This window comes from Cetorhinus maximus, chromosome 11 (assembly GCF_964194155.1).
Source record: "Cetorhinus maximus chromosome 11, sCetMax3.hap1.1, whole genome shotgun sequence".
NCBI classification, from domain to species: Eukaryota; Metazoa; Chordata; class Chondrichthyes; order Lamniformes; family Cetorhinidae; genus Cetorhinus; species Cetorhinus maximus.
In genome coordinates, this window is record NC_135889.1 from 34,522,644 (window position 1) to 34,535,786 (window position 13,143).

General features: G+C 38.5%; 1 protein-coding gene across 4 annotated transcripts in view; it reads left to right on the plus strand.

Annotated features, from left to right (window-relative positions):
- armc8 (armadillo repeat containing 8) overlaps positions 1 to 13,143 on the plus strand; it is a 106,172-nt gene that overhangs the window by 47,575 nt on the left and 45,454 nt on the right. For all 4 annotated transcript variants that reach the window (XM_078551796.1, XM_078551797.1, XM_078551795.1 and 1 more), the window contains 3 exons: positions 1,651 to 1,732; positions 8,368 to 8,454; positions 8,894 to 8,986. In XM_078551796.1, coding sequence (XP_078407922.1) covers positions 1,651 to 1,732; positions 8,368 to 8,454; positions 8,894 to 8,986 — 262 coding nt within the window. The remainder of the gene's footprint in view (positions 1 to 1,650; positions 1,733 to 8,367; positions 8,455 to 8,893; positions 8,987 to 13,143) is intronic.

A 13,143-nucleotide genomic window follows, 5' to 3' on the forward strand; every position in this document is an offset into this window, starting at 1 on the left:
CAGCCCATTATTTCTGCTCTGCCATTTCTGTTAACCATAGCAACTCACACTAATTCTTGTCTTTTCTCCATTTCCCTTAACATGTAATTCCCAAGTAACAGTCTATTTCCTTTTTAAGTATGTCAGTTGACTTTGTCTTTATTGCGATCTGAGGAGAAATCATTCCTGGATTTGCATTTAACTGGAATGCTAGGAATACATTCCCTTGTTCTAGATTCCCCATTAATTGCCTTCATCATTTAAACTACTTATCTATTGGATGAAAAAAAACAATGTTTACAAAATCTTTCATAGCACCGCCTCCCAGTTATTTTCCTGGTGAATAGTTGTAGGATTTTCTCGGAGTAAACAACATTCCTAAAGTCAAACTGTCCAAATGATGTTTCATAGGCATTCTGTATCATTGAAGTAATACTTTTATATTCTGTATCTCTTATGATAAAGCCCGTGTCACATTCGTATTTTAATTATTTCCACCTGAAGGCTAACTATTAGCAGTTAGTATGCATGGACCCCAAAAACTTTATCTACCTCCTCCAGTATTTCCCATTTAAACAAGACTATCTGCCATTCTTAGCCCAAAGTGTACCAACTCACTCTTTGCTGAATTGCACCTGCACGTTCACTTAGTTTATTTATACCCTTTCATAATTTTCTCCTGTCTTCACAATTTACAGTATTTGCTATATTAGGATCATCTGTAGGCTTGGATTTATTTCCTTCTGTTCCCAAATCCAGATAATGCCTACGATGAAAAGCTGAGAATTAACATGAATTCTTGGGATGGGAGTTGATTGCTATCCCTTTTATCCTAATTGTCTACCTCCTACTTTTCAACCAATTTCCCATCCAATTCCATGTGTCTCAATTTTAGCTAGGTACATGTGTGGAATCTTAAATCTGTGAATATACCACCTAATCCTCTTCTATGCACCAATTCGATATCTGTGACGGGGGGCTCTAATAGGTTGATTGACACAATGCACCTTTCGCAAAAGCACCTTTTGAAGAGTGCTTTTACTTTGTCCTTAATGTTTTCTTAAAATCTTCCTACTACAAACATTAATCTTACTGGTCTGTAGTTGCTAGGTTTCTCACCTTTTTAAATAAAGGTGTAACATTTGCTGCCTTCCAGTGTCATTGTACTTTCCCTAAATCCAGTGATCTTTAGGTTATAATGAATGCATTCCCAGTTTATCTGCCTCCTTCTAATATACATACAAATCGCTAGACCTTGATAGTTTCTATGATTTCATCCCATTACAGTTTTTCTGTTTTCAATTAATTTCTCAGAGTACTTCCCTGCATTAATCTTTAGTTTTCCCTAAACCCTCTTGCATTGTATCTTCCTTCTGCAATGTGAAGGTTGAATATAGCTGTTCAGTTCTTCTGCCAAGCCCTCACCCTCTGCTACTGTTTTGAATATATCATCAGGTTTGTTTGATGCAGGTCATAGACGAATATTACTTTAATTTACTACTACAGACATTGATAGAGGTTTGTCTTATTTAATCTGCTCAATCACTGGTCTTGAATGCTTGATCACTACTTATCCTTGCATTATTAAGGGATGATCAAACACTCCAACCACATTCATTTAATTTTATGTTTTTTTAAAGATATGCATCTTTTTCTGATTTACATTCATAGATGTTTGCATAGTCTGTCCAGATCAGTACAGCAGCTCCGGACAAGTTTTCAGGATCACACAGTGTGGAAACCACTAATGAAGGTAGGTAGTGGCATGCCTTTTAAGGAGCATTAATTATATTGAAATTTCAGAATAAACTATAAATATTTTGTATCTCAATAGAGCTCAAGCTATTAGGAAATTAATTTGGTTGTTTTCACTAATTTGAAAAGTATGATGTAGACATGGAAATTAAATAAGTTATTTATCTGCCAATAAAGGTCACTGGTGCACTGAGTAAATCACCTACAGAATTCAATCGAGGACCTGCCAAGTGCACTACTGACAACTGATAGTTTTAACAGGTTTGTACTTGTGAATAAATACTGGTATATAAATGATGGATCTGATTAAAAGCGTCTCTAATTAACCTGCAATCCAGCAGTAAATACTTCTTATCTAAAAATATAACGATCATACTCAATCAACTTTTCTATATGAAAAAGACATGTTTAGATCAAAAAGGCAGCAAGTTTGGTGTAGCAAGTTGAAAATTCTAAAGTTGCATACTTTAAAATGCAAAATTTTGGACTAGCAAATTGTAAGCAAAATTAGTATTTTTCTCTCATTTTTTCATGGATGTGGGCATCACTAGCAAGGCCAGCATTTGTTGCCCATCCCTAATTGCCCTTGAACTAAGTGGCTTGCTAGGCCATTTGAGAGTTAACCACATTGCTGTGGGTTTAGAGCCACATGTAGGCCAGATCAGGTAAGGATGGCAGATTCCCTTCTCTAAAGGACATTGGTGAACCACATTTTTAGAGCAGTCAATGATAGTTGTCATGGTCACCATTACTGAGACAACTCCAGATTTATTAATTGAATTTAAATTGCACCAGCTGCTCCAGAGCATTAGCCTGGACCTCTGGATTACAAGTTGAGTGACATTACCACTCTGCTGCCAGCCCCGCCCTAGTATAAGACATACAGATCAGCTATGACCTGATTGAATGATGGAAAAGACTCAGGGCTGATGGCCTACTCCTGTTGCTATATAACAATCACTGAATTTCATAACTATCATAGAAAATATAGAGGTAGTATCGCATCAAGGAAGCCATTTGGTCCATCGCATTAAGGAAGCCATTTGGCACCTGCTCTCGTGAAGAGCAATCCATTTAATCCTACTCCCCTGCTTCCCCATATTCCTGCAATATTTTTCTGCGTTAATGTTTATCCAGTCTCTTTTGAAGGCCATTATGGAATCTGCATTCACCACTCTTATCAGGCAGTTCATTCTAAACCCTAATCACGCCTTGTATTTTTTAAAAAAAAGTTTTCCTTTACGCTGTTGGAAACAGTTTCTCTCAATTACAACATCTAAACCCTTCAAAATTTTAAGTATCTGATCAAATCTGCTCTTAACCTATGCTGCTTTAACAAGAACAACCCCAGCTTCTCCAGTCCATATAGCTGTAATGCCTTATCTTTGGAACCATCTTAGTAAACCTCTTTTGTACCCTCCCCAAAACCTTCATGTCCTTCCTAAAGCATGGGCACACTACTCCAGCTGGCTCCAAACTGGTGTTTTATATGTGATTAGCATAACTTTTGTACCTTTATTTATGAAGGCATTTATAATCCTATTAACTGCTTTGGGAACCAGCTCTGCTATCTTCAAAGATTTGTGCACAAGCATCTGGAGGTGTCTCTCCCCTTGCACCTCTTTAAAATCGTACCATTTAGCTTGTATTGTCTCTTCATTTTTCCTAGAAAAATATATCACCTCACAGTTAACTCTGTTAAATTTCATTTTCCATGCGTCCACCCATTCGACCAGCCTATCTACATTCTCTTGAAGTCTATTACTATCTTTCTCACTGTTCACTGCACATCTGGCTTCATGCCATCTGAAAATTTTGAAATTGTGCCCTGTACCCCTGAAGGGGGTTATTAACATAGATCAAAAATAGCAGTGGTCCTAATACTGAACCCTGGGGAACTCTATTATATACCTCCCTCCAGTCTGAAAACCACATTTGCCACAGCTCTTTTAACATCCCTTAACTAATTTTTTGTCCATTCTGTTACTGCCTCTTTTATTCCATGGGTTTCAATTTTGCTAACAAGCCTAATATTTGGTACTTTATCAATCACCTATTTTAAAGTTCATGTACATAACATTCAACTGCATTGTGCTTATGCACCTTTTGCTACCTCATCAAAACCTCAGTCAAATTAATCAAACAGGATTTGCCTTCAATAAATCTGTACTACCTCTCCTTTATTACTCCATGCTTGTCTAAGGGGCCATTTTCACCCAGATGACTGTTCCTAAAAGCTTCCTCATCACCCATATTAAACTAACTAGCCTGTAATTGTCAGGCTCCTGCCTTTATTGGAAAAAAACGATGTAATATTTAAAATCTTCAGTCCCTTGGCACTACCCAATTATCTAAGGAAGATTGGGGGATTGTGGTCCAGACCATCGGAATTTTTACCCTTAATTCCCTGAGCAGCCAAGGATGTGCCCCATCTAAACAGGCGACTCGTCCACTTTTAAGTACTGCCCATCAATTTTTATCTAATCCAGTATCTCAGCAATGTCCTCGTTTGCCACAGCTTTGGGAAAGTCTTTCCCAAATGAACAAAATGCCCATTTAGTACCTCAACCATGCCTTCTGCCTCCACCAATAGATCTCCATTTTGGCCCCAAATCAGCCCCACTACTGTCAACCCGTTTACTGTTAATATGCCTATAAAAGACCTTTGGATTTCTTTTTTATGTTAGCCACTAACATAATAGTTAGTTATTATTCTTGTAATGTTTCTTTGTCCACCTTATTTCCTTTCTTACTTTTCTGTACCTTTCATATTCAGCTTGATTCTCCCTTGTGTTATCATGTTAAGGAGTTGGGAGAGTAGGATGAAGCAGAAAAAGAGGGCACATGATAGACGTCAACATGATAACACAAGGGAGAATCAAGCTGAATATGAAAGGTACAGAAAAGTAAGAAAGGAAATAAGGTGGACAAAGAAACATTACAAGAATAGTTTGGTGGCTAACATAAAAAGGAAATCCAAAGGTCTTCTGTAGGCATGTTAACAGTAAACGGGTTGACAGAGGAGCAGTGGGGCTGATTTGGGAACAAAATGGAGATCTGTTGGTGGAGGCAGAAGGCATGGTTGAGGTACTAAATGGGCATTTTGCTCATTTGGGAAAGACTTTCTCATAGACTGCTTACCTTGCTTGATAACATCACTTGGATGTTCGCAGGTCTCTTTGTCCTGATGCCAGATTCAAATTAGTATTAGGGAAGGTGAAATCCACAGAAATCAGCCAATTTTTATGTGCAGCTTTCTTCGAATGCCATTGCTTTGCTGACTAAAATCTGGGTCATTAATAATTTAGCTGACTTGAGAAGTGGTCTGCAGCGACTGTGAGCAACTATCATAGCTACTTGGATTGGTCCTTTACTTTTAAGCACATTACTAGGTCTTCACTAATGCTACAGATTGATACTCATGACTCAGCAGGATGCTGGCCCGTGCTACTGCTGTGGTACCTATACAATGTCAGCTAAGCAACACTTCTACTGTTTTCTGAATTGCTAATATTTAATTGTAAATGGTGAGACCATCTCATTTTGTGAATCAGCATTAGTTGGGATACTTTTTAGCATTGTGGCTGTGATTAGATTATAGTTCGGTCTTGCCGACTTTGGATAAACTTTACAGTGCAGAAAATACAAAGACTAAATTTTAAAGCTACTTTCTCAAAATGGTTCATTGAACTAGCAAACTCTGGTCATTAATTCGAGCTATTAAGTATTTGAAATAAGTGAGCAATGCAGGGAAGAAAAAGGGCCTGTAGTTAGGAAATGGTTAATTATTCTTCACCACATAATTGCATTTAGGAACCTGTTTTTGAATGTTGCAGTAGCAGTGTAGCCTTGCTAAGTGCAACTTTCATAATATTTGTAAATATCCTCAAATGTATAACCAGCACCGTATCTTATGTTGACTTCACCAACAAAGTAAAATTTGTGTCTTTGTCATAAAAAGAAGACATTTGAGCTCAGCATGGCTAACGTCCTGTAGTCTTAAAGGGGCAGAAAGTCAAGAAGGACTTCTTTTTGTTCAGAAGTGTTAGAAGATATGAAATACCTGTATTTTGCAATGTGAATGACGGTGTAACTGTCAGTGTTGGACATCATTAAGCCATTGAAACTGACAGTAACTTTGGGAGTCAGGCGGCGCAGAGTAATGCAAAAATCCAGAAGTTGCTGTCAGTGAGTCTATGCTTCTCCATAGGGTGCACTATGGAGGTCCCCCCCACCCCACCCCCCACCAAATTCCCCCACAGATTATCTCCTTTCCCATCTATGAATTGACAAAAACTTCCACTCTAGTTTCGCCGTAAAAATCCTTGAAAAAGTTGCACCTTGTTGAATGAGGTGTAACTGGATTTTAAAATTGTACTAACTTCATAATTACTGTTATACATGCTTACTGGCCTCAAGGTAGTTTTATATTTGTGGAATGTTGAACTTCTGCACAATGGTGATTAAAAATTCCATACATTTTGAAAAAATAGATTTCTTTTTTTTTAAAAGTTTATTTTTACCAGGTACTTTAGACTCTAGCTTAATACAGTCCAACATTTATTTAGCTTTATGAAAATTTAAATTAAAAGTGAAGGATTTTACATGCTTTTATCTTCCTACTTTGCTGTGTGTGAATACTCATTTGATTGGTCGCCTGCCTGCTTGTTTGCTGAGATCACTATTGCTGCATGCTGAGACATCATCTTGACTTATTGCTGGACTGAAACTATTGTGGGGAAAGGAGAAATTCCCACCCCAGCAATTGGTAGACCTTTCCGGGTAGCTTTTTTCGAGGTCAGTGGTGAGCACTCTTGCTTCACTGCTGAGCACAATCTGGGCCTATAGATATATTGTGAATAAGGAGCAGTAATACCCACTGTCTCTTCCTGTCATGTAAATTTGGTACTGGTGCCATTGAAATTCCTGTTTAACACTTCATTAGAATGCGGAGTGTATCAATGGACATCCCTAGCAGAGATACATTTCTGCCTCTAATTGTTGTATGATTCATCTTAAGTCTGAGAAATGAAGCTATTCAGATAGATTTTTGTTGCGCTTTATGAACATTGAGTTACCAAGACTTTGCTGGAGGAGCTAGGAGAGCAGGGCCAGTTGTCACCTAATATGGAAAGTTTTTGTGCATCTTTCTTCCCTATCTCATAGTAAGGGTTCTTCAGAGGTCTGAGTAGAAAACACAATGGTTATTTTTGTACTCCCTAATTATCAGGCTGAATGTTCAATGGTCAATCTTGTGGAACACATGGCTTGTGGTGGTCTGTAACAATTATCATTACTGCATAGTGATCATTAAACGGGTGGTCGAATCCCAAGAAAGGAGCCAGCAATATTTCAGTTTGGCTATTGGGTGAGCCATTTTTTGTTCTAACTCACAATTTAATATCTTATGCCTTGGTATAGAAGATTTTGTATTTTTTATATTTTAAACAAATCATTTGACAAAGAGAGAACTTCCATTTATAATAGAAACTTTCACAATTATAGGCATATAAAAATGGTAGAAGAGTGGTTAGAGAAGGGGTGCGGAAATTAGGGACCAAAAAGGGGATCTACACGAGGCGGCAGAGGGCTTGATGAGGCATTTAACAAGAAGATTTTGCATCTTTCTTTACCAAGGAAAAAGATCTGCCGATATAATAGTGAAAGAGGGCATAGTTGAGATACTGGAAATTGAAAAACAGGAGATCTTAGGAAGGCTGGCTGTACTTAAAGTTGATAAGTCACCAGGACCAGATTGAATACATCCAAGGATGCTGAGGGAATGAAAGTTGGAAATTGCGAAGGTACTGGCCATAATCTTCCAATCCTCTTCCGATACGGGGTTAGTGCCAGAGGACTGGCGAACTGCAGTTGTTATACCTTTTTTCCAAAAAAAAAGTACAAGGATAAACCCAGCAACTACAGGCCATTCAGTGTAAACTTGGTGGTGGGAACACTTTTAGAAATAATGATCCTAGACAAAAATTAACAATTGTTTGGACAGGTGTGAATTAAATAAGGAAAGTTAGAATGGATTTGTTAAAGGCAAATTGTGTTTAACTAAAACTTGATTGAATTTTTTGGTGAGGTAACAAAGAGATTGATGAAATTAATGCAGCTGATGGGGACATGACTTTCCAAGAGTCATTTGATAAAGTTGCATTCAGGCTTTCCAGAAAAGTTGAAGCCCATGGAATAAAAGGGACAGTGGCAGCTAGATACAGAGCTGGTTGTGTGGCAAGAAACAGTTGTGGTAAATGTTTGTTTTCAAACAGGAGGAAGGCATACAGTTGCGTTCCCCAGGGGCCAGTACTAGGACCACGGCTTTTCTTGATATAGATTAATGACCTAGACTTGAGCGCAGGGCATAACTTTAAAATTTGTAGACAAAACAAAACTTGGAAGTATTGTGAACTGACGAGGATAGTTATGGAATTCAAGAGGACAGGCTAGTGGATACATGACAGATGAAATTTAATGCACAGGAGTGCTTCACAACTGATGGAGTGCTTTTGAAGTGTAATGTAGAAAACACTGCCCCAATTTGCACAGGAATGTTTTATTTGCTAAAGCATGTTGGAGAATCCAAAGCAGTTGAAAACTTATCTTGTTTCTTATCTTTTTATCCTTCAGTTATTACAAAATGCTCCTGATGAGGTCCTTGTAGTGGCGTCTTCAACACTCTGCAATCTTCTCCTTGAATTCTCTCCAAGCAAAGAGGTTCGTCTTTATCAAATGAATGGACATATAACTGCCACCGCTGTGGGTATTAATTATTAAATGCATCCAAATGTTGACTGGTAACTGTCAAAATAAGTTGTCGGTAATTTGTTTGATATATTAAGCAGGCCATGTTAAGATTTAAAATTATATTCTATTACAATGTCCAACTGAATTACATTCTCAGGCTGTTCATTTTTTTTAAAATACCGCTGAAACAAAGCAACACAAAATTACTCCAAGGTGATCGGTAAACTGAAGTTGTTAGTGGGGTGGTTACTGAAATGGTGAGTGTCAAGGTGATGCATATTTTTGGTCAGAATGGAAATGTTTCTCCTTTTTTATGTCCATTATCAGAATCAACTTTAGGGAGGAGCTAGAAATTCCTTTTTTAATAAAATAATTTTTAAAAATATGATATAATCTTAATATGTTACAGCCTATCTTGGAGTCAGGAGCTGTAGAGCTATTGTGCAACTTGACTCAGAGTGAAAATCCAGCCCTCAGAGTTAATGGGATATGGGCTTTAATGGTAAGAACTTCTTATAATAAGGCTAATCATATTGTGCTGTTTAAATTATTTAGTTCTTATAATATCAGGCTATTTAAACATTGGTTCAAGAGCCTTTTAAATGTCTACCACTCCACTCACTAGTTGTAGAACTGTCTGGATGCACTTAGTTTTGTTACTTAGTTGTTTTTTGCAATGTATTTGTTGCCAAGTTTACTTTATGCACTAGTAGAATTATTTGAGCATTAATGTTCCTCTGAGTAGACAGTTTCAAGTTTTTTCTGGATATGTGATGAGCTTCCAATGGGCAATATTGAAGATTTTTTTGAGATGTGGTAGAAATTGTCTTTTTCTTTGTCTCTCTAAAACAAGATCAACATCTAACAGTTAGGTGTAGGAATAATACCAAAAGCAGTTAAGTGATTATTAAATTAAAATGCTTAATGCACTCTCACCAATCAGTCCATTGAATTTATTGTTTTTCCAGTATTCTTCCCCATCCCTTTTCCAAAGGGAATGAATTAACAACACCATATTGCATTTATAAAGCACCTTTTAATGTGGAAAAATAAAAGGATGCTAGATGGACACATGAAGAAAACAAGATGTCAAGCCAGAGATTAGAAGGGGGTGACTAAACAAAGACTTGCACTGAAGTATTTTTAAGCGTTTTGTGGGTATCAGTAGTGAGGCCAGCCTTTATATCGCATCCCTAATTTCCCATGAGAAGCTGGTGATGAGCAGCTGCCTTGAATTTCTGCAGTCCATGTGGTGTAAGTAAACCCACAGTGCTGTTAGATAAGGAGTCCCAGGATTTTGACCCTGCAACGCCGAAGAAACTATGATGTATTTCAAAGTCAGGATGGTGTGTGACTTGGTGGTGATCCCATGCTCCGGTTCCCCTCGTTGCATTAGGCAGTAGAGATGGTAGGTTCGGAAGGAGCTGCTAAAGAAACCTTGATGAATTGCTGCTGTGCATCTTGTATATGGTACGTACTGTATCCACGGTGAACTGATAGTGGAGGGAGAGAATGTTTAAGATGGTGGATGGGATGCGAATCAAGTGGGCTGCTTTGCCCTGGATGATGTTGAGCTTCTTGAGTGCTGGCTGCACTCATCCAGTCAGATGCAGAGTACTCTATCACACTCTTGACTTGTGCCTTGTAGATGTTGGATAGGCTTTGGGGAGTCAGGAGTTGAGTTACTCACCACAGAATACCCAGCCTCTGATCTCTTGTAGCCACAGCACTTATGTGGCTCGTCCAGTTAAGTTTCTGGACAATGGTAACCCTGCAAAATGTTGGTTGTGAGGAATTCAGTAATGGTTATGCTTTTGAATGTCAGAGTGAGATGGTTAGATTCTCTCTTGTTGAAAATGTTTATTCCCTGGCACAAGGTGTGGCGTGAATGTTACTTGCCATTTATCAGCCCAAGCCAAAATGTTGTCAATGTTGTGGTGCCTTTTAAGGATAGACCACAGGAGACTCAGATACAGGTTAATGATCGTTTTATTCAAATGAACACAGGGAGAGTCTGCCTTAGATTGGCTAAAACAGAACTCTACCGATTACAGGAAAACCATCTTTTTTTTATACATACCTAGTCACGTACACATTGCATTATTCAAATTCTAGTGTTGTCATAATCACTTACAAGCAGATGTCTCCAGTCCCAGGATCTATCTCCTGCTAGTGTCTCACCTCGGACCTCATTCCCTAAGCTGTCTACACAACTCTACAATGCACCTTTTTATCCTATCTTTCAATGGCCCAGTGGTGGCGCTCTCTGGGAGCCGCTTAACTCTGCCTGTCATCAGGGTGTTAATCCTGTGGTCTTACTTTTTGTAGCTCACAGGTACATTAATATAGTCAGTAATACTACTATTTAGCCTTTTCCCAGCTTTCCCTTTACCCGTATCCATCTTGTGGTAAGTTGTTGTTAGGTATTATTTCTCCTTACCCTTCAATTGCCTCAACTACAGATTCCTTATACTTTTACCTTTAAGTTTTTTTTTACTCCACTGACCATGATCATCTAAAATTCTCTTGAGTTAGGTTCTCTATTGCCTTGATTGTTTAAAATGTTTTCTTACTCTTTAGGCCGTATTAACCATTCCATGTCAACATGTCTAGCTCTTTGCTTACTTCCCCCTGTGCGGTTCCAATGTCTCAAGTGATGACCAGATTATCAAATTTAGTTCTCTTAAAACAGTTGCATATTGTGTCCTCTCTCCCTGGGCAGAATTTTCTGCCTACTGGGCGGGCGGGCCCAACCCAATCTCCGGCGGGTGGGGAGCCAATCCCCGCCGCCGTTTTAAGTGGGCGGGCCAATTAAGGCCCGCCCAGCGTGATGCCCAGCGGGAAGCGCTATGCACTTCCTGTGCGGGCGGTGGGGGGATTCCCCAAAAGCGAGAGTGCACTCTTTCGCGCATGTGCTTGAAAGAATGCACATCTCCCTGAGGCTAAGTGCTGCCTCAGGGAGATCACTGACAGTTGTTCAAACATTAAAAATAGAAAAATAAAAAAATCCGTAACATGTCCCCCTCATGTGACAATGTCACTTGAGGTGGGACATGTTAATAAATTTCACTAAAACTTTATTAAAGTATTTTAAGCCCTTCATGAAACCTCATCCCACTGGTGGGTGAGGTTTCATGTTTTTTCAGAAGCCCGCCGGGGTTCCTGGCCTGCCCGCCAACCTTAAGGTTGGACGGGCAGGACCTTTAATTGTTTTAATTATCCTGTCAATGGCCTCAGTTGGCCATTGACAGGTCGGCGGGCGCGCAGCTGATTTGGCTGTGTCCCGCCTTCCTGAAAATTTAAATGGGGCAGGATGACATCCCGTGTCATTTTGCGCGTCAGCGAGTGGGCTCTGCCCCTTGCTCGCTGACTGCAAAATTCTGCTCCCTAACTCTATCTCCTATCTTTAATCATTCCCGCATATCATTTTACGCATGCAAGCTACCATCTTATCTCGTTCAAGTTGTCTGAAGAGATTTTACAATCCAATAAAGTAGTCTCATTACTTTTTAAAAAGAGAAATCAAACATTTCTATTCGTTTCCACGCATTAACATGTTTTGCTTCCTTATCTTCTCAAACAACATTATATTTTCTCAAAAGTAACCCACTAGATTGTGTCTCACCTTTTTTTCATTTTAGAATTATCCCAGATTCATTAACTCTGCCAAAAATTGGATTTCTGCCAAACTTTTGTCAAGGCCTTGAGCTTAACTTCATATTTTGGGAACAAACTTACACAAAAAGCTTGCAGCATTTGAATTAGTGTCAATTGTTGTCAAATCCTTTGAAATAAAAATTCCCTTTTGAGGACTTTATCGGGAACCGAACCTCAAATTTTTAAATTTTGTAAGAACTGTAATTTACACTATCAAAATTAAACTACCTCTTTCTCATGTGTATAAATTTGTATCCAGATTAAAAGTTTCACATGTTTATCAACACGTATTCTTTATTTTGGATAGCATCCTAGTTATTCAAAAGTAACCTGCTAAATTACACTGCACTTTTCACACCTCAAGATTGTCCCAAATTCAAATAACAGTGCTGTTGAGATGCAGACATCCTTTCCTATTTATACATCGCTTCAAGGGAAATCCCTTTTCATCCATTGAAACCACCTAGACAGTGTGTTTATGCCTTTTAGTTTTCCAAGAATTCTTTTGAATTTCAGCTAGTCTTTTTTACAAAGGCTGGTTCATCTCAAACAAGGGAAAACCCTGTTTATAATAATACATTGGATTGCGATTTTGCTGGAAATCTCAACTTCAACCTTACACTCAGAACATTGGACTGTTTTGAGTATACTTTCCTTTAATATGAGGCTTTTGACTCTAAAGTGCTGAACTTCACACACAAATGAAAATTTAGGGAAGAAAACACATTAAAACTCACATACAAACACTTTATTGCACACAAACACACATATATTAAGGTATATATTTTTATTCTTATAACATTGGACTTAATGACTTAAAACTTTCATGCTCTAAACAAAACTTCAAGTAGCAGTGGGGGGGAATAAAGGGATCTTGGAGGCTTCATCTACAGGGACAATCAAACCGACTGAAGCTCTCATTTCCTCTGCTCCTGCCTGTCACTGCTCATTAACCCTCCCCAGAGCTACCCTCTTCTCCCTCTTTCTCTTCAGCACAAACAG